Below are 21781 nucleotides of genomic sequence, written 5' to 3' on the forward strand. Positions count from 1 at the left end.
TTAATACTCTAGACTATAGTTGGCATAAGTCAGTTAACTTCAAAGGACTATATATTTAATATAAAAACTACTGAAATATATGTTATCAAAATGTCAAGAAAAAGACTAGTAATAACTTTTTTCTTTGTATTCGTATATATTGGTATTTATACAGGGAATATAAAGTGGGCCGAGTCCTATAAAAAATTAACTCAAATTCAACTAAAATTTATAACGACTCGTTTGAACTTACTTAAGTTATTGAATAATAACTTTAGTTCACTCAAATTGTTGAAAAATAATATCGGAAGATGAAATAAGTCATTAAACAGAAGAAAAAAGGAGAAAAATTATCGACAAGGAGAGTTTTAATGTTGACGTCAATCTTACGCCAAGTTCGATGAGCTAAAATTGTTTTAACTTGAATTTAGTTTGCTCAAATTAAATATAGATTTAAGTTTAAATTAATTCAATTTAAACATATTCTTTTGTATATATAATGAATGGCCCGGGTTGGCCCATTATTGTTTAAGCGGGCTGGACTGTTTTGCTTATTTTGCTTTCCCGCATTTTTATTTATTTATTATTTAGCTTAATTGCTTAAAATGTAAAATCAAGATTAAAAAAAAAAAGAATATTTGGTCATCATCAATTTTGACAAATCCACCTTCCCACCAATTTCATCGGAACTTCCTCCAACCCCTACAAATGAAGAGGATATTTTAGTAAATTCTTGCTACTATACACGTGGCACGTTCTCACTGCCACAAACGCATCCAAATATCTTTACCCATTGACAAGTCAAGGACATTCTCTATCTCTCCTAACAGTACCTCCCCCCAAAGGTAACCAACCATCCGTACAATCGAATTGCCAAATTTCGAATTTGCCCTTCCCGAGTCCTCTTTTTAAAACCGTTCATCCATTTTCTTGGATTCTGAGATTGTTTGGTTTCAAATTTATCATTCCATCCGTCTTTCCAGTTATGGTGAAATCGAGCGAGAATGGGTCTGTTTCAGTGGCGCCTTTTCTGAAAAAATGTTACGACATGGTTGACGACGAGTCAACGGACTTGATAATTTCGTGGAGTCAAAACGGTGAGAGTTTTGTTATATGGGACATGACTGAATTCTCGGTTAAACTGTTACCAAAATACTTCAAGCACAACAATTTCTCTAGCTTCATCAGGCAGCTTAATATCTATGTATGTGAGCTTTTCTTTGTCTCTTGCTTTTAGTTTCTAGTATGACTTCAGTGTTTTTTTTTTTTTAAATGTCTTTGGATTTTTTATCAGGCGGGTTTTCATTTTTGGGTTGAAATTTTACTGGTTTGTGAAGAATTCTTTGATTTTCTTGACTTTTTTTTTTTTAAATTATAATCTTCTGCTTATAAGTTAATTGTGTTTTAGTTTTGTATAAGTGTTTTGTTTTAGGCGGGACTTTAGCAGAATTATCAAGTTTATTTTGGTTAATTATGATTTAATTTGGCTTTAGAAGATATTTGCCATGATAAGTGATGAACCTTTTATGAAACTTTATTTTTATTGTTACTTGAATTGTCATGCATTTGACTCCCAAAAGATGTATTGATTAAGTAGCATTTCTTTTGATTTTAATGTATTGATGATTCTGGAAGGGGAAAAAATTAATAATGATGAATGTTGTCAGATTGCTATATCTTTGATTTCAATCCAACTCTTGATAGTTGTGGTGTGACTGCTAGACCAATGTGTAATCTTTTGATTACGATTTCTTTACGGTCTGAATTCGGCTGCTAGACTCATTGAATTTCCAGCTTATGGCCTTATGGTTGCCGGGAATTTCTGAAACTGAAATAGCATAGCCATTCCCTTTATTTCCAAATAGGGAGCCATTCTCTTTAGTTGTAGCATAAATCCTAACTTCATAACCATTCCAAAGCTGTAAAGCTGCCACCATTTTCACCCTCCACACACCACCACTAATAGCATGAAACCATAAACAGTGAATGAATTAGCTAAGAGAATTGAAAACTTTAAGGTGTGGATATTTTGTAAGTGTCTTGTTTTGATGAAGTAATTTTCACACTTGGGATACATTTGCGTCTTTGTTGTGTAGCATTCATATCAAGAAGCATAGAATTCTATTTGGCTATGAAATACATTGCATGTAGGAGGGAGAGAGACATAAAGAGTCAATTTTGAAATTGTGGCAATGGGACGAATAGCAATATGATTTCTTCATTGTCTACAAACATGCGTAGCCTTAACTTCACTTAGGTCATAACCAAATAAATTGGGATTTTGTAAAATTCATATATAAGAAATTCTCAGATTTAAGTGATGTCAAGAGCTTGCATAGCCACATATTTTTTTTCCATGCTTGAATATTTTCGGATGGTTGGAAGGCTGTGTGCATATAGTGAAATTTACAATTTATTTCAGAAAAGAGCTTTCTTATGATTATCAAGTTGGAGAATTTTCTAAGGAAATCTCTAATTATTTTGCAAAACATTTAACAACATAATTTATTTTTATTGTTTCTTCGAATTCTGACCTTATAAGTGATGTCCTCTGTTATTTATAATCAATGGAGAAACCATCTTAGCACCTCTATACTTGTCAATACTAATAGGAGGGCAGATCTTGCTATAAAATTGTAAAAACGTATTGGCCTTGCTAATTATCCCTTTAGTTCGATTCTTGTAATGCTGGAAAAATTTATTTAGAATTTCATCTTCTGACTTGTCCGGATAGACTAATGGTCAACGCTAAAATTGGTACTCAAGTGAAGTATCATGTGTCCATGATTCGCTCAGCTTTTAGTTTTAGGATTCTGTAGCCAGTTCAGTCATTGTCTTTGGTTGTCCCCTGGACTACTAGTGACAAGAATTCTTTTCTATATATTATAGCTGACTTGAACATGTATTAAACATTAGAATCTCGCTCCAATGTGTCTACGGACGCTTGAGTTTGCATATAGTGCTGGGTTAATTTTGATGTTTGTTTGGGACATGTGGGAATCTTTGTGTGTGAAATTATATTATTTAGACTATCAGTAGTTTTTCATATAATTGTTAATTTAACTTCTCTCAGGGTTTTAGAAAAGTTGACACAGATCGATGGGAATTTGCAAATGATGGATTCATTAGAGGTCAGAAGCATTTGTTGAATAACATCAGTAGAAGAAAAAACTCCCAAGCACCTGAGCAGCGAAAATTGTCACAACAGTCTGAAAATGTCTTCGAACTGTGTGATAAAATTGACAACTTAGCATTGTGGAGGGAAGTTGAGAATTTGAAGACTGATAAAAATTCACTTGCACAGGAGTTGGTTAAACTTAGGCAGTACCAGGAGACTGCAGATAATAAGTTGCTGGTCCTGAGGGAACGCATTCAAGGTGTTGAAACAAACCAGCAGCAGATGTTGTCATTTTTAGTGATGGCCATGCAAAACCCTAACGTTTTGGTTCAGCTGCTTCAACCAAAAGAGAATAACTGGCGCATAGCTGAAGCAGGTAGTATTTTAGAAGAAGTGTCGGAATGTGGTGAACCAGTAGCTTCTGATAATATGCTAGTAAGATATCAGGCACCAGTAGATGAAACTCTGAAGCCTGTACTCGCACCAGTTACAGATTCAGAATTTCAACCTGAATCTGACACATCCGGTGGCAAGAAAGATTTTTTCATGAATATCGATTTCATGAAAATACTTATGGAAGAAACTCATGTCCCATTCATTCCTCCAGATATAAATTATGATGGTGAATGGGAAAAGCTTCTTTTAGGTAGTCCGTTTATAGAGAATACTGAAGATAATCAGCAGGATAGGGAAGCACGGACTGGCTCAGAAATGGAAGTTGAACCAACAGTATCTGGGATCGATTTGGAGAAGCTTCAGAATTTTGAACTTTTACTACAGCAAATGGACAAATCTCAAAACTCTGAGATTGAACCGACAAGTAATGGATCTCATTTGGAGAGACCCCAAAACTTGGAATTTTGTACTGAGACAATGGAACATTTGGCTTCTGAAAGTAATTACAAATTTTGAACCCTGCAGAAGGTGTCAACATCTTAGCAGCTAGGGTGTCGTTGCAAGCTTCTCATCTACCTCGTGTAAGTAATTTTTTATGGTTTGTTTTTCCTTCATAGAACATTTAACAATTTCTATTGTATTTTTGCTATTGAGACATCTAACTTTTATCTGATTATAGTCTTGTTTGTTTCATTGGCAGATATCGATACAGTGGCATAATTTTCTCTATACCTGGAGACAAGAAATGGTAACTGTTTTATACTAAATTAAAATAGCTAATTCAAGAAACTGTTACGGGTGCCAGTTTGAAGTTTGGCTTTTGCGTTTAAAATCCCAGTATGTATAGTTCTTATAAATTTCACAGTATTTGATAGTATCAAAATTTTTTATATTTTCTACAAACAAATTTGGGTATAAAATCATAAATACTATGTCTTAGTACATCTTTGGTTTAGCTGTTCAGCTTCCTAGCATTTGGATTATAGTCTCTCTTAACTGGGTTGTGCGTTGGTTGAGAATTTGACCAGTCTGATATAACATATATTAAAACAGATTGAATTATCTTGTGCAAGGATAATTATAAGGAAATCAAGTTTTATCACTCAGGAAAAGAACACAAACAAAGCTCAAAATAACATCCATAGGTGAATGACATAGAAGCAAAGACCAGTAATTGAAAACCTAGTTTCTTACACAGATATATATGGATGCTTTATGGATGAACAGCCTTGGCCATGCCAAAAGCCGCTGCAGATGCGATGGCTCCGATTAAGGTAGTTTGGAGGGCACTGATTAGGGGTTTGTTTCCTGTGAAGTAACCCTTGGCATAACCAAAAATCAGCAGCGCCAGTAAGGTTAGGGCAACCGATGCCAATACCGCATCTGAAGCTCTTGGAATGAACATGTAAGGAATGAGAGGCACCAATCCGCCCAAGATGTAAGCGATTGCGATAGTTAGTGCACTCTCTAGTGCTCTCCTTGGATCTGGCTTTTCCAATCCCAATTCAAACCTGCATTCCCAGATAATTTCATCAGTGTTTAGTTGCTATTTTTTTTCTGGAATGACAACTATTAAGGAAAGAGCAAGTGGGTTTGTAGGCCATTTTGTGTCACTATTATGGAGATGGCAATTCCGCCAATCCCTCCCCGAATAAGGAGGGGGTTCTAAAATAAAATTGGAGATAGATATGGGAATAGCTAAAATTCTTATTATTAAATATGGGGATAAATATATTTTTGACCCATCCTTGTTTCAATCCATCCTTTTTTTATATATATTTTAAATCTTTATTTATTAAATTATTTTTTATAATTTTAAATTATTATACATATATTTTAATAGTTAATAAATATTTTATTATGTTTTAGTGAGAATGGTGAGAGAAAAGTGAAGGAGAGTATAAAGAAAAATGAAAAAGATTTTTTTTTATTTATAAAAAAGAGGACGATAATTTCTTATTACTCCTCTATCAAAGACTGGGATAAGGTTTTTTAACAGTGATAGGGACCAGGACTAAAGAATTCACTCTTGGTAGACCCGTTGTCATCATCCCTATACTATTTTTTTTTCTACACTGCTAACATATAAAAGGCCATATTTTGTGTGGCATTATTTATCATGTAAAGCACTAGAACTGCGCGCGCATAAAGTCAGGATTAAAGAATTGACAATCACTTGGTATTTTATATGCAGTGATAGTGATATGCTGGCATCAAGCTTTCTATGTGGCCCTCTCAATTACTATACAACTATTTGTCCTCTTATTGAAATGGCCAAACGTGTCGTGTCATGCCAAGTTACACCAATGATGTTTGAAAATTTTAAAATCTCACCTATCCGTTAAAAATTACAACTATAGTTAGAGGTAAAATAATTATTTAATAAAAAAATTAAAGTTTTGTTATATTTTCCCCCCTCAGTTTGAAAATCTCATAATTCAACCTCTACCTAAAGTTTAAAAAATTAAAATTTCTCTCATAAGGTTTGCAAATCACAGTTGAAGTCGTCGGAGGCGACCATCTTTGGTGGCATTGGCTCTCTCTCCTGATTCAACTCTCCCTGTCGATTACTTCTCAGCCACTGAGTAGGCTATTTCCTCCAACGAAGATGAAATCGTCTTCGTCGGATTGTCTTCATCTCAAATGAAGACGATTTCGTCTTCGTCAGAGACAAAAATGACCGTCGGTGGTCTTAGATGGTCACATCATCTCTGTCTGAGACCTCCAAAAATTATCTTCGTCTAAGACGAAGACAATCTGACGAAGAAAATTTTGTCTTTGTTGGAGGAAATAACTTACGCTAGTGGCTAAGAAGTGATCGGCAAGGAAAGTTAGGAAGAGCCAACGCCACCGGAGATGGTCGTTTTTGATGACTCCGACTATAATTTACAAACCCTAGAGGAGAAATTTTGATTTTCAAACTTCAGATGGGGGCTAAATTATAAGATTTTCAAGCTGAGAGGGATCAAAGTAATAAAACTTTAGTTTTTTGTTAACAGATAGATGAGATTTTAGGTTTTTTAAACCTCATAGGTGTGTCTTCGCAATAGCACTTAAACTTGGGTGGGAACTAGTCATTTGGCCTACGTTAAATAGATGAAACCTAGACTCTTTTGTCCAACGTGAACAAAAACTCTACATACATTGATAATTACAAAAATTGGTATTTCTCGCTTATTTATAGATATTAAAAAAATTGGTGTATCACTATACACAAAATATTCCTCAGGTGCCGGATTTAAGGGCTCAGCCGGTTGACAAAGCAGTCAACTAAATTTATTATACTATTTTAGTAGGTCAAACCAAAGGAGTATATCCTATTTATTCTCAGAATTATATTTATAAAATTTTAAAAAATTAAAAATCCCATTTATTTGTTTAAAATATTAATTAAATTAAAAATAAAATTATTATTTAATAAAAAATTTAAAAAACTAAAATTTTATAATTTCTCTAATTCGAAGTTTAAAAAATCAATATTTTTTTTCTAAGGTTTACAAACCATCATTGAAGATGACCCTCTTCAACCGCATTAGCTCTCTCTTCCAACTTAATTCTTTCTACCGATTACATTTTAACCACTAGTAAAACCTACTTCGTTCAACGAAGATAAAATTATCTTCGTCGGAGCATCTTCATCTTAGGCAAAGACGATTTTATCTTTGTTTGAGATGAAGATAACCATCAAAGGTCTCAGATGAACGTGTTGTCTTTGTCTGAAACCTTTGACAATTATCTTTATCTCAAACAAAGACACTTTAATGAAGATAATTTTGTCTTCATCAAATAAAGTAGATTTATCCAGTGGTTAGAATGTGATCAATAGAAAAAGTTAAATTGGGAGAAAGAACTAATATGGTCAAAGATGACAAAGTTTACCATATGTTGTGACGAGTTACAAACTTTAGAGAAAAAAATATTGATTTTTTAAATTTTAGATAAAAAATTATAAGATTTTTTAATTAAAAAAATAAAAATAATAAAACTTTATTTTTTAAAATTTTTTATTAAATAATAATTTTATTTTTAATTCTATTAAAATTTTAAATAAATAAATAAAATTTTTAACTTTTTAAATTTCATGAATGTCTTAAAAAATTGTACCTCAACTTGGTGGGAAATAGCCATTTGGCCATTTTAATATTCAGATTCTGAACAGAAGGCCTCACGAGTCACGACCACGGACTCTGACGTACTCCATTGTCCGGACTAGTGTCCAAAAGATTCTAGAGTTTCTGAAAAACTCTAGTTCCCAAGCAAAGCGAACCCAAGGGAAAAAAAAAAAAAAAAAGGCAGGTCAATGTCTCTAATCATGAACACCCACTTAGTAATGCCACAAAATCCAAACGGCGTAGGCAGTGACCACCACGCTTTGCCTTGCCTTGGCTGCAAGGCAGCTTTAATGAAAAGCGAATCCGACAGCTTTTATCGCTTTTTCAAGAGTCGTATGATTACTATTCAATTTGTCAAACCATTCAGATTACTGTTTGCTCTTATGCATGGCCAAAATCAAATAGTACTATAAAAAAAGAAAAAAAGAAACAGAAGAAAAGCCTAAAATAAAACAATAAAACAAACTTACTTCATCATGAAATCAAGCCAGGCTTGAGGCTTCTTCCTCAGTGCATTCACAACCGGCGCATATTCCTGTGGCTGTATCCCATACTGTGCCAGTATCTCTGCTACCTCTGCCGCTTCTGCATTGTCATTTCAACACAAGTGAATATTCTTCATACTGGACACTCATGCAATCATTTTTTTGGGTCAAATTTTAAAATCTAAAAAACCCCAAACAAGAGGGTGTCTTCTTATATTTGTTAAGTTTTATGACATATTTATGGGGTTTTTGGTAATTTTTTCTGTGAAAATCGTTGAAGTGCTTGAATCTTATTTATCTAGAATGAAATCGACCCTCGTTTGTTAAAATATGAATCTTGAAAAACAAAAACTACAAAACAGTTTGTAAAAATTGGCCGTTTAAACTTTTTAATCTTCGAATGAACGGCTGTAATTAACCTGTATCAGGAACAGCGATGATTTCTTCTTGCTCTCTCTTCAACTCTCTGGCGTAATGATCGGCTTCGCTCTTAGCAGCGAGATACCTGCACGACACATATTCTATGAAATTGCACTTGCACCTACTGCCACGTCACCAACTTTTAAGCTATGTCTTCTACGTTTACGTTTCTCCACCAAAGAGTGAGATTGAATAAAAACCTAATTTAGGACAAAAGCAATTTAAAATAATACCCGCCGAGTCCCATGGAGATGGCGCCGGCGGCAACCTCGGCGATTCCGGCCGTGAGAACAATTGATGAGGTGGCATTGGCGCCGGATAATCCGGCAGCGAGAGCGAAGGGGACGGTGAGACCATCGGATACGCCGATAATGATGTCGCGGACGATCTCACCGGCGGTGAAGTGTTTCTCTTTGTGATGGTCGAGGAGCGTCTGCTTCTCTGGCTCTATGTTGTGGGCCATTAAAACTGAGTCGCTGAGTTCAATGAGAAATCGGATGTTGAAGCGTTTTTATAATTAATAGCGGCGTCGCGATGCGTATAAAAAGGGAGGGGAGGAGATTTGTTGGACGTTTTATTTGTTTTCTATGTTGAGCGCGTATTCCATTCTAGGGAAAGTAGGGGCGTCTTTTGCTTTTATGAAACATTGGGAGTTCAGTTTTTTTCACTATATTTTGGGGGCTACTTTGAAAAAGAATTTGAATCCTCCATTAATTTTACATTCTTTCTTTTTCCAGAAGCATAATAAAATTATATATACAATTTATATATATAAATAATATATTATTATATAATTAGATAATTTTAAATTAAAAATAAAATAACATATTATCTATATATAAAAAAAAATATATAATATTATTCCTCGCAGAAATATACACGAAGTCTGATAATATTTCATTAATTATGATACCCTCTTTGGCAAAATAAAAACGTATAAACCAAGCAATATTCTGCACCAAAATTTGCCAGCATTTAATTATGACAATTTTTTATTACTAAATCAGAAAAATTATCTACTAATGTATTTAAATAAATTAATATGTATAAATAAAAACTATATTTTTTTATTAAAAAAAAATACTATAATGATGCGTCTAGTTTCGGTAACATTTTATTACTAAAAATAAAATATTGCCAAAAAGAGTAATTACCTAAACAATTCCTATTCATAAAGTATTGCTATATTTGATAAAAATTAGTTGATATAAATAATTATTTTCTTTGGTTAAATGTAATTAAAAAATAAATAGTATTATATACATAAACAATAACGTGTCATTATGTGATTGAATAGTTTAAAATTAAAGATAAAATAATACTCAATTATATAATGATACATTGTCGGTTGTGCACTAAGTTGTACACATTATTAAATTATAAAAAATATTAAAATATTATTGGGTATAATTATTTTAAAATAATCTTCATATTATTTATTATATTAATTGAAAATAAAAGTATTTTTCTCGTAAAAATAATAATAAATATTGAATTATAATAAAATTAAGATTACCTAAACAATATTTTAATAGCTAATATAAAATTGGTAATTGCATTACCTTTTATATTTTCTATTTTATCATTATATGTAATAAAAGATTATTAAAATCTTCTAATTTCTGACAAATCAAACAAAATAATTTATTTTAAATAATCTCAACCAGACACCCTTAATATCATTTTACAGAAATATCTTTAATATGTTAAACTAAATTTAAAGGGTGAAATTATAATAAAATTAAAATTAATTTAATATTTTTTTAATATTTAAGGAGAATGTGATAATTTAATTATATTATATATTACATGTCGTGTCAGTTAATAATAAAATATTACTAACTAATGAACTAAACGAGTTAATATAAATAATAAAAATTATATTACTGGATTAATATAATATTTTGTCTTACTCTCATCATTCAGTATTATTTTATTTAAAAACAAAAGACCTTATTTATATGAGAAATGCCATTACAAAGTTTTTAAACAAATAATATGAGGCAAAAGATTCTTTACAACTTGTTCGTGGGATAAAATTCAAGTCACAACTCTAACGAAAGTATCAAGTAAGATTAGATTTGAATTGAATTAAATTCAAATTTACTCAATTTAAATAAAACTAAGCTCGAGCTAGAGCTTAAGCGTGCTAAGCTTATTCCAAAAGTGTGTAAGTTTGACTCATTTGAGAGAAATCAAACTTTGATCTTGATTCAATACTAAACGATATTGTTTTGATGTGTATTAGTCAAAATGATGTTATTTTAATTTATTCAAATTAAAATTTTTACTCTCATGAGCTTGACGACCCAAACACGACCAAAACTTGAGCTCGAATTTCAAATATTAAATTTTTGAACTCAAACTCAAACAAACTCAATTTGAATCTAACCGCAGTTTCAAGTCATCCATATCAACTTTGTTATCATATATATTATGAAATTATAATAATGCTACACTTATTAATTTTTCTTATTAACTTAGTCATACAAACTATATGTTTTAATGTGATTGAGTACTCTAATTATATAATTTATATATATTTTAAAATAATCCGATCACATTAAAGTAATTCAAATTATATGAATCAATTAATAAGATAAGTTATTAATTGTGGTGTTATTATTGAAAGTGTATCATTTTCAAATATGATTTTTAAGTTATTTTTTAAAAGTGCTTATAGAATTTAAATAAGTATTTTTACGTCTTATATTAAAAAAAAAAAGGCCTTTAAAAATTTATTTAAAGTTTCTGAATTTCAAAAAATATACTTACAATATTTTATAAATTTTACTTAGTATTTATTGTCTATTTAAAATTTTCTTATAAAGTTTAAAACTAAAAAACTTTTATACAATTTTTTAATTAAACAATAATTATATTTAGTGATTTTAAATTAAAAATAATTAATTATATAGTGATATATCAATGACAACTTTATAATCGATAAGAAAGGGTCAAAAGATTACGGTGATAAGAGAGTAGAGTCAGGATTATGGGGTGAGTTGTCAAACAAGATGGGGGCTAACGGGAATTTGATGAAAAAAGGGATAATGATGAACGAAAAGAGAAATAAGAGAGTACACTTATTTTCGTGAATTTTTGTGATATAATAAATTTAAAAAGTGAAATAGTTATAGATATTATAACAAGATAACTTCTTAACACCAGGATTCTTTTCCGATTACAAAATTTGATCTTGGGTAAGAAAGTGTTATTTATATCATCAATGGTGACACTGTTTTTTCGTGAAACCTTGGGTGAAAACATGCCATTTGCTCAAAGTTTATTCACTTTGGATCAGGCGTGTGTTTTGCACATGTCTCGTGGAAAAAGCGAAAGGGCAAAAAAAACAAAGGCAATTCTCAAACTAGACCCAAAGACCACATAAATAGAAGAAATAAAAGAGTCAATTTCAATTTCCCACCCGAAGTTTGGCGTAAAACTTTGTTTTTCGCTGTAGATAAATAAGTAACATTTTTGCACTAAAAATCAATATCTCAGTTGATTCACTTTTAATTTAATTTTATGATTAATTGTAATTAACCTTGCTAAACATTAAAGAATGGTGCAACCAACTCAATCAGTCACATTCATAGACAAACTTGCTTTATAAATAATTGTTAACAAAATTACTCAATTGATAAAACTATGTATACACCCGATTTTAAGTATTCAAATAATATTTAGATAATATATTATCATATGATTAGATAATTTTAAATTAATAATAAAGTAATATTCAATCACATTATAACACTGTTAGAATAATATGGATATACATTAATTAAATTTTTAATCTTCTAATAAAAATCGGGTGAATATATAGTTCAAAGGAATTTATTTTATAAGTCTGATGTGCTCATTCGAAAACGAACCAATATGCTTTAGATTGTAGTTATCAAATTTGGATTGTAAATGTGGGCTAATATAAGGTTCTTGAACTTCGGATGAAAAAGTCTAATTAATCAATTTTAGTTTTTAAATAAAGAAAGGCAGATCCCCTTTCTAGTTACAAGATATCTCTTCTTGGCAACAGAGAACTAGGAAGGAAGACCTGCTCAAAGGCTGATAATAGTCATTTTGCAACAAAATGACACAAACAAGTTTGTCTATGTTCCAAATCTTCATATTACAGCGTTTCATAGTCTACTATGATTAAATTATTAATTTGGACAAAATCATTATGTTCTGTAATTCTGAAATTGAGTATTCAATTATGTTTTTTACTTACAAACATATTATCTGAATACGCAATTCGATACTCCAAACTGAGTGTATATAATATAAATCTTGCTGAAATTCCTTACAAGGTTGACACTAATTGACTACCATTTAAAGTTGTAATTTCTATTGTGATTCAACTTGGTCCACCTTTGGAAGACAAATCAAAATCTTTAGGCAATCAAGTTTAAGATGGAATCTAGGGATTGATTTACTGAAGTAAGAGGAGAAATTGTGTGTTTGTCATGCATTATTGATTAACTACAATGTTAATTCATCTCTAATTTATAACACCCTTTTTGTTCTAAAAAGAGATAGAAAGGTTTTTATTATTCCAACAACTTTATAAAAGTAGGATCAGAATATGGAAAATTGAATCATAAAGTGTTGGCTCCAATTTCAACTTTATTTTCTGTTATTATTTCTTCGTACAAGTCTTTTAATGATATATTAAAATTAAACTCTTAACTTATTTGATTTAATAATTATAAAATTAATTGTTGAACCTGAAGTTTATCCTATTTAGTATGATTAGTTTGGTTTTAAAAGTGGTGATTTAGTTTAAGTCAAATTCTTCGTTACAAAAAAGAAAAAATGTTAAATTGAGTGTAGAGACACATACTTTATAGTTCTAGGCCTAAAAGAAATACAAAACTCTGAAAATCACGACACGTCCTTAGAAAATCAAACATAACCCCATGCATACTGTTACAACTCAATGTGAAATTATTGTGATATGGGCAACAATGTAAGAAGAGTTTATAAAGTTGTTAGTTTTGTATTGAGCTAAGGGCAAGAGTTGCTCTAGGAGTGGAGAACGCAAAGAGTGGAACTATGTGACATATTGAACAAAAGATTAGGTCATTTTTGCATAAATTAGTGAGGAGTTAGATCCGCTCTTCTTATGAATCTATAGCAAGACGTAAAAGGTTGTAAGCTAGACTAAACCATGGGAGTGGGTGTACTTTAGAGAGTTGCATGGGCTATTTTGTTATATTAAACCTCTAAGCCAATAACAAAAACAATACCCCAATGTCATATTGGCATTGGTGAGTACAAATATACTAGCGTTTGCTCTTAGCTGACGAGTATTTCTATATTGAATCCTCTTACAATTAAGTTACTTTCTTTGATAATTTTCTCACATCAAAAATCCTACAAATTATCGTAAAAACTAGAACAATAAAACAAAATCATTTGCATATTTCATTATCAGAATGTCACATTTTTAGCTAGCTATATTGTAAGCATTGAACATTAAAATAGTAAAATTATACATCTTACCAAAATATAACATGTAAAATATATAATTCATGATCTTCATTAGCATAGTGGTGGCGCAATTTAGTTCCAAATATAAATTGAATACTTACCAGTTATCACCTCAATGAAACTTTATAAAGATTTCATAGATATAGTGTTGTAATTATAGCAGCAAAATCGATAATGCAGTCCAACTCTTGAAGCATTGCAGCATCAATTTAAGATGGTAGAGAATATAAAAGGGCTCCACAGAAGATTGTGTATCCCACTCAAATTATATTAGACAAGAAAGTTGGCAATAATAAAGGAGGAAGATGAAGAGTTTGGTGCATGTTTCCCTTTGAAGTAAATAAATTTAGAGATGATAATTTTGATTCGAATTTAAAGTCTTCTTCTCTAACAGAGAGGGGATTCCTTGATAGAAATGAGAAAGAGAATAGAGACAAAAAATATCTCTGTAATCAAGAATGATTATACACGTGTCCTTCCTTACTCTGTCCTATCTCCATTCTCATTCTCGTCTTTTTATATTAATATTTTTATTTAAAATATTAATATTTTCTTATAGTTTTATATTATTTATATTTTTTAAATTTATTTATATTTTTGTTATACATATTAAAGTGGTTAATATATATGATAGTTGAAATAATGAGTCGGCTTTAATTTTAGTTAATTTTTTTATTTAATATATTTATATTAAATATAATAAGTTTTCTTTAAAATGTTTAAAATAATAAAAAAAACTATCATTAACATTATAACAGTTTAAAATTTTCTCACTTAGATTTCTAAAGGCATATCAAAACTTTAACAAACTTTATGTTGCATTTTTATTAGTTATCTAAAAATATAATTTTTATTTTGAAACTATCAAAAGAGATATTAAAATTTTAAAAATTTTCAAACACTTCTAATTTTTATAAATTAAAAAAACCTTTAAAATTTGTTAATACCAATAATATTTATAAAAATTATAATTTATCCCCATAAAGTTTTGAAAAATGAAAATAAAAAAGAAAAGAAAAACAAAAATGAAAATAATAAGGGCAAAAAAGAGATTATAGAGAATAGAAAAATTTATATAAATTGACCTTCATGCCCTTTTGCTTAACAAAATTTATTAACAAAAGTACATAATGGATAAAAATTTAACTTTTTAAAACTTAAAAGAATGAAAATTTATCATTTTAGTAAACCTTGGTGGGAAATTGTCTTTTGGCCTAATTTTTTCACCCAAAACTTAGCAAGTTAACATCATTAACGCAAACAATAAAATTATGTATATAATTTTGTATACAAACATGTTATAATGTGACTGAATATTATTTTATTTTTAATTTTCAATTATTCAATCATATTGTAACACGTCGTTATTTATAAATAAAGTTATACATAAAATTATGTACATAACATTACTCTAATGGAAAACTGCTATGCCATAGGATTACCCCTAGCAAAATGTATTAACACATGTACTCCTAAAAAGCATCTAGGGTTAGAAGTGCATCTCTTACCAGTCTTTTGATTAAAATCTACTATTCCTCCAAACATGGTAATGGGCCAGGCTGGCTCCGACTCAACCATCAGGCTTACGGGTTGGGTCGAGCCCTAGGCTTATACAGTAATGGGCTTTCCGACTAGGTCAGCCTATACATTTTTGAAGACCTAAAGCTCGGTCCTATATATATAGGGTCGCGTTGGGACTTAAATGGGCCGACCAATTTAAATAATTTTTTTTTAATTTAATTAAAAATTTTAAATATAAATTATTTTTTAATTATTAAAACCGATGACAGTACCTCGAATATTTTATTTATAATCATTCACTTATAGTGGATGAATACTATGGTTATATAATGAAAAATATTATAATATAGTATAAATAATGGAAAATGACTTTTTCCCACCCATTTTTTAGCCCTATTTCAAAAGCATACCTACGTCAGATGAAAAACCCAAACACCCACCCATCTCTAAACTGTCGTTAAATAGAGGGGTAAAACTGTCATTTTACTGTTTACATTACAGTGATATAATTTTATCGCATTTTCCCCCTTCGATTTTAAAAGTTAAACTTTCCCCCCATCCCTAAACTTTGAAAAGTGACTTTCACCCCCCCAAATCCCTAATTTTTTTTTTCATTTTCCCTCCAACCACCAGTGACAATGTGGCTGGAGGGAGAGTGACGAGCACTCGTCCCTTCTTTGGACGACGAAGCGTCGTCCATTCTCTGGACGACGAAATGTCGTCTAGAATAGATGACGAAATGTCGTCCACACTGGAGGATGATCGTCTTCTAGAGGTGGTCGACCTCTAGACAAAAACTTCTTCGTCATTGCCGGAAAAAATTGCTCCATTTCAGAGGAGAAAAGTGAATTTTTTAAAATTTAATTTATGAGACAAATGTTAGTTTTTCAAATTAATGGAGGGAAAATGAGATAAAATTTTAATTATTTAATATTATTAATAAAATGACGAATTTACCCCTTCATCTAACAGAAAATATGTGGGTGGATGCAAATAGATTAAATTTTGGATGGGTGTTTGGGTTTTTCATCAGACGTGGGTATGTGTTTGAGATAAGGCTAAAAAATGGGTGAGAAATAGTCCTTTTCCCTATAAATAAATTAATTTACATATTGTATAAATTACAAACATAAATAAAATATATACATTATATCATTTATCTACTCATTTTCAATATTTAAATCTCTGAATTCTTTTGACATTAGATTCATTTGTAATATTTTGTAATGATAAAATTGAAATAAAAATAAAATTATAAACATAAAAAATTATTATTTACAAATTCAAATAGTTTCTGAAAGAGAGTTAATAAGAGAAAATGAGATTGAAAATATAATGAAAGAAATTGAGATTGAGAGAAATGAAAATTAAAAAAGAGTTAGATTAGTTTATATAGAAAAATTAAATAAATAATTTTTTTTAAAAAAAAATTAAACTTAAAGACTTCTGTCTTTGTAGTAGAAGGATAGAAGCCTTTTTGTCATCTGCTTTAATATATTTTTATAATTTTTATTTTTTAAATAATAACGAATCGGGTTAGGTTTAATATTAAAACTTATAACCCGATTCAAAAGCCCATAGACTAGGCTTGACATGTTACAGTGCTAAGTCGCACTTCAAATCTATGTTTTGGATTGAACCTCTATTTGACCTGATCTAATGAATTTGTCCACCCTCTAGTTTGATTTTCTTTTCCACTCAAATAAAAACACAAAAAACACACAAAGAATACAAAATCTCCTCTTTTCTATCAATTTTTTCTTTCTTCTTTTTCACCCACACCCACCCATTTTATCAATCTTTATTTTTTTTTTCATTCATAACTCTTCTTCTACATATAAAACCCATTTATACCCACCCAACCTTCTAGAGCTTATTCTTCCGTTTTTTTTCCCCCCTTTAAAACTCTTCTTCTTGTGTCATTCATGGGCAACTGCAATAACTCCGCTTCACGGTGGTGCCTACCATGAAGCAGTGTATCTTGCCTCAACTCAAGCAGGGTTGAGCCTTGTCGAAGCTTAACTAAGTTTGCAGCAACTCTATTCATCTGTGGAGCTTTGTTAGTGGAGGAGACTGTACATTTCGGTTGGAGAAAAGAAAAGGCCAAAAACAATATTATTTTTTCACTTTCATTTGTTAATTTAGGAAATAAAAAATAATGATTTTGACTTTTTATCATAGACAGATTTAGGTGAGAAAATATGTGATTTATACAAATTAACTGAGGTAAATCATGTTGAAATTTTATTTACTTGAAGCATTAATTAACAAATGCCTTCACAGAAAAATCAAAACGCCATTTCGTATCAAATTAGATCGACATATCAATTAAAATCAGAAACAAGCATAATATAACTTTATTTAAGCAATTAAACTATTTCACGGTTTCAAATGCCTAAATGGGTACACACATACATATATGATGTATCATGATTATATGATAAAACACATATAAGCCTTTTCTGCAAACGCTTAAAGAGAAATAGTCATGGTATGGCAACAAGAGACACAAACATTGCCATTCATACTAGGCCAAAAGACTTATTCCCACCCAAGGTATAGTAAATTCTCAAACTCTCATATTCTAACTTTCAAAAACTCAAATACCTACTAATGATTTGGAAAACTAACACCTACCCTCCAAAATTAAGTTAAGATTAAGGGCAAAATCATTATTTAACAATAATATTTAAAGTTTATGATATTTTAACCCTTTAATTTGAAAAACTAATAATTTTTCTCAAAATTAAGTTTTGAAAAGTGCATTTTCCCCCTACCTAGGGTTTCCAATTTTACCGACGAATTTTTGACCAACGATGACCGCTCTCTTTCCCTCCTAATGTTGTCTCTCCCTCTAGTATTCAATATCAGACCGACAACGTCTGGATTCAATAAAATCCAAATAAATAGTTGAAACTCTTTATCTAGATTTTCATCATCCAGACGAAGTCGGCTTCTCACAACCTGTACTTTAAGGGGCTGCATCTCACAAGATCTTTAATGGGCCGGCTGCAAGTTTTTGGTTGACTAGATTATTAATTTTAATAAAAAAAATTTAAATAATTTTTTAATGACATTTTCCAATCAAAGGAAATATGTTTAAAAAATATACTATAATTAAAAAAAACATACTTATTTATAATGTGTTAATTGAATTCTTATAATTAATTTTGTTTATATGAAACAAGCTTAACTTTTGATTGAAACTTGATATAAAACCTTTATATATAATAAGCAAAAGAAGTTGTGAAATACTTGATGTATAACCTTCATTTCTTATAAGTTTTAACATTTTCATTTCTTATAAATATTTATAAGCTTTTATACTTTAATTATTATTTCAATTTTTTATTTTTTGCGTAGCCACTACAATACGCTGCCATGCCAAGCCAACCTATGGGCCCGATTTCCAAACCCACAGTCCAGGCTGTGCCCCTACAGGCCAGGGACCAGGCCTAATATAAGGAGCCTGGACTGGGCCTCAGGCTGGCCCAACACCCTTGGCACCTCTAATTCATACTCGTCAGCTAAAACATATACAAGCCATTTCTGCAAACACTTACAGAGAAATAGTGTTGGCAGTGTGCAAACGTTTCAATTCATACTCATCAGCTAGAAGCCAAAAACATCATTCAATGTTACAACTCTCCCCCAGTTCATCATATATATGATCTACATTTACAACACAAGTTCTATGTGAAGTTGCTCTAAATTGGGAACAGTTAATTACTTCCACCAATCTTGGTAAGAAGGAATGGCATTACAAAGTGAACATTACATTCCAAATTCCTGATGAATAAATCTCATGTTTGCTGGAATGGTATAATAGGGTTGATACAATATCACAAATGTAAGTGTTAACTCACTTCGGATTCCTCAGAACAATAATCACAGAATCTCCTCGTAGGAACATCTTACTGATGAATCTGTCTTTGTTAACTGGAAGGGCCTTCTTCTTGCCTTTTCCAGTTTTTGGAACCTACCACAATGAAATCAGACATTAGTTTCATGTACATACATAACAGCTTATAAAAAATAAAAATAAAAAAAAAAGAAAAGAAAATGATCTATAGCTAAAAGCCAACCTCAGTCCACATTTCCCTGACATTTTCAAGAACCATGTTGCAATGGCGATCAAATGCCCTCACTCGACCAAGGAGCTTTTTGTTGTTCCTACAATTAATGAGTACCTGTCCAATCAGGCAACACATTCAGTTATAAATTGATAGTCTTACCCTTTTAAAAGACAACTTAAAATCACAATCAATAAAATTACCTGGGTGTTGTTTTTAACACTCATCATTAAAACAGATAGTGGTCCAGTGTTAAACTCTTCTTCCTCAGTCTTAACAGTCTGCATCATAAAGAACTCTGAATTACCACAATTGCAATGGGGAGATATGGGTGTGTGTGCATGTTATGTTCAAAAAAAAAAAAAAACTTACATCTTCTTCCATTGGCCGACTGCATGATGAGAACAAGAAAAACAGAGGAAAGTTATGTCAGTAAATCACAAACAATGAAATACTCATGAATTTAACAATATGATAATTAGCCAGAAACCTCATGATGATAAAAGCAGACAGTTCTGGTCTTCAACCAAATCCTAGATGAAGACCTGGCTCGAAAAAACAACAAAGCAAAAATACTAATTAGAAGCTGAAATTTGTTAGTATCCGGATTGAATAAAGCAGTGTGAACACATTGACTACTATAGCAACATTCACAAATTGGAATAATAGTACATTCGCCTCACTAAATGGTTATCAAAAAAAACTTCGAAAGGAAATATGAAAAGCAGATTACACTTCTCACATACTCATGAGTAAAATTAACTTATTAAAGTTCTCTTTCACAAACAAACACAATGGAGTTAATATTTGAGAATTCAACAGTATCTTTAATACTAACATAAAAACATGTAAAAATAACTCATTGCAGTGACAAGTGCAAACAGTTACCAGAGCAACACAAAATATAAAAGAAAGCCCTACCAACAAGCATAATGCAAATTCCAACAATAAAAATTGCAAGCACCAATGGCTAACCAATTATCACTATTTTTAATAATGGTCCCAATCATCCAATTTGAAACCACAACATAGAGAACAATGGGGCATGCAACAGCCAAAATCCGCCAAACTGATAAATAAAATGACACGACAGCTCTTCATAAAAATTCTCTTCAGCTCAGGTCTCCACAAATTTTCAGCATTTTCTACTCAGGAGAACGAAAGTTTTCATTTAAACATCATAGAGAAAAGATCTCCGCTTTCTAATAATACAATTGAATGCACAATGAACAGAAATGGACGACATAATCTTAAGGATCAGCTTAAAAGGGTTTTAAAAAAAACAATTTCAAACTATAAATTAACATAAAAGCCTCTTCAGTTCAGGTCTCCAATAAATTTTCCGCATGTAATAATCCTCGGAAGAACGAAAGTATAATTTTAGTCATCCTCAGAGGCAATATGAAAATCTATAATACTTATCTACAGACAAATCAGAAAATTAAAACCTAAAAAATTACTGTATTATTATTACAAATGAATGAAAAATGTAAAAAAAACCCAGATGTCTCTTCAGTTCAGGTCTCCATAATTATTCCGCAGGGATAATACTCTCAGAAGAACGAAAGTTTTTATTCTTTTAACATCATCAGAGACATTTCGAGATAAAATCAAATTAAAAGATTGAATAGAAGGAGAAACCCTAAACTAAACCCGACAAAATCTGGAAATATAACGACGAAGAAACAATAGAAGGAGGAAGCGTACCTTCGTTTGAAAGCAGCCGGGGTAGTCGAGATCTGATGAGTGAAGACTGGATCGATTTTATAGTGTAATATGCAGAACAAAACCCTAGGAAGCACCAATCATCTTGGTTAGGGTTTTATTGTTGGGCTTGGAATGTTGAGCTGGGCTCCACATGGTCCAGTGTTTCAGTGATTATTTCAAAGGCCCATTGAGGCTTTTAGTATGCCCAGATTAGATAAAAACCAAAAACATTTTTTAAAAACTAAAATAAAAAATAAAATTTTGAATTTTTTTTATATACATAATTGGGTAATTACATGTTTTTGAACCAGCATCTCATTGGCCCATCCTGCTTCTAAAGGCTTCAATACAGTGGAGACAATGGTAATCAAATTGTGTATTGAATCATATGTTAAAAATCTAATCTTTTGTAATATGCATAATGTATTGCATCGGATCGTACTATATATCATTTAAAAATAATAATAAAAAATA

The 21781-nt window shown here is 30.8% G+C and overlaps 3 protein-coding genes and 3 non-coding genes across 6 annotated transcripts; 1 reads left to right on the forward strand and 5 right to left on the reverse strand.

The window, feature by feature from the left end:
- The first annotated feature begins 791 nt into the window (after window positions 1-791).
- On the forward strand, window positions 792-4448 carry LOC123214679 (heat stress transcription factor A-8). The gene is made up of 3 exons (XM_044634619.1): window positions 792-1183; window positions 3053-4074; window positions 4194-4448. The coding sequence occupies exons 1-2, from the start codon at window positions 965-967 to the stop codon at window positions 4007-4009; spliced, it is 1176 nt and encodes a 391-aa protein (XP_044490554.1). The 5' UTR covers window positions 792-964; the 3' UTR covers window positions 4010-4074; window positions 4194-4448.
- A 123-nt stretch (window positions 4449-4571) lies between these two features.
- LOC123214680 (vacuolar iron transporter 1-like) lies at window positions 4572-9131 on the reverse strand. Its single transcript, XM_044634620.1, has 4 exons — window positions 8744-9131; window positions 8510-8595; window positions 8076-8190; window positions 4572-5004 (listed from the first exon to the last, which is right to left on the reverse strand). The coding sequence occupies exons 1-4, from the start codon at window positions 8971-8973 to the stop codon at window positions 4707-4709; spliced, it is 729 nt and encodes a 242-aa protein (XP_044490555.1). The 5' UTR covers window positions 8974-9131; the 3' UTR covers window positions 4572-4706.
- A 9971-nt stretch (window positions 9132-19102) lies between these two features.
- LOC123212902 (small nuclear ribonucleoprotein Sm D2-like) lies at window positions 19103-21398 on the reverse strand. The gene is made up of 6 exons (XM_044632138.1): window positions 21308-21398; window positions 20091-20145; window positions 19973-19991; window positions 19804-19881; window positions 19613-19717; window positions 19103-19506 (listed from the first exon to the last, which is right to left on the reverse strand). Exons 2-6 carry the CDS (start codon window positions 20093-20095, stop codon window positions 19390-19392), a joined length of 324 nt encoding a protein of 107 aa, XP_044488073.1. The 5' UTR covers window positions 20096-20145; window positions 21308-21398; the 3' UTR covers window positions 19103-19389.
- On the reverse strand, window positions 20707-20788 carry LOC123215164. The gene has a single exon (XR_006501966.1). It is a non-coding gene; the product is annotated as a small nucleolar RNA Z159/U59 (small nucleolar RNA).
- On the reverse strand, window positions 20912-20998 carry LOC123215162. The gene has a single exon (XR_006501964.1). It is a non-coding gene; the product is annotated as a small nucleolar RNA Z159/U59 (small nucleolar RNA).
- LOC123215163 lies at window positions 21107-21196 on the reverse strand. Its single transcript, XR_006501965.1, has one exon. It is a non-coding gene; the product is annotated as a small nucleolar RNA Z159/U59 (small nucleolar RNA).
- Window positions 21399-21781: the final 383 nt, after the last annotated feature.

This window comes from Mangifera indica, chromosome 4 (genome assembly GCF_011075055.1).
Source record: "Mangifera indica cultivar Alphonso chromosome 4, CATAS_Mindica_2.1, whole genome shotgun sequence".
NCBI lineage: Eukaryota > Viridiplantae > Streptophyta > Magnoliopsida > Sapindales > Anacardiaceae > Mangifera > Mangifera indica.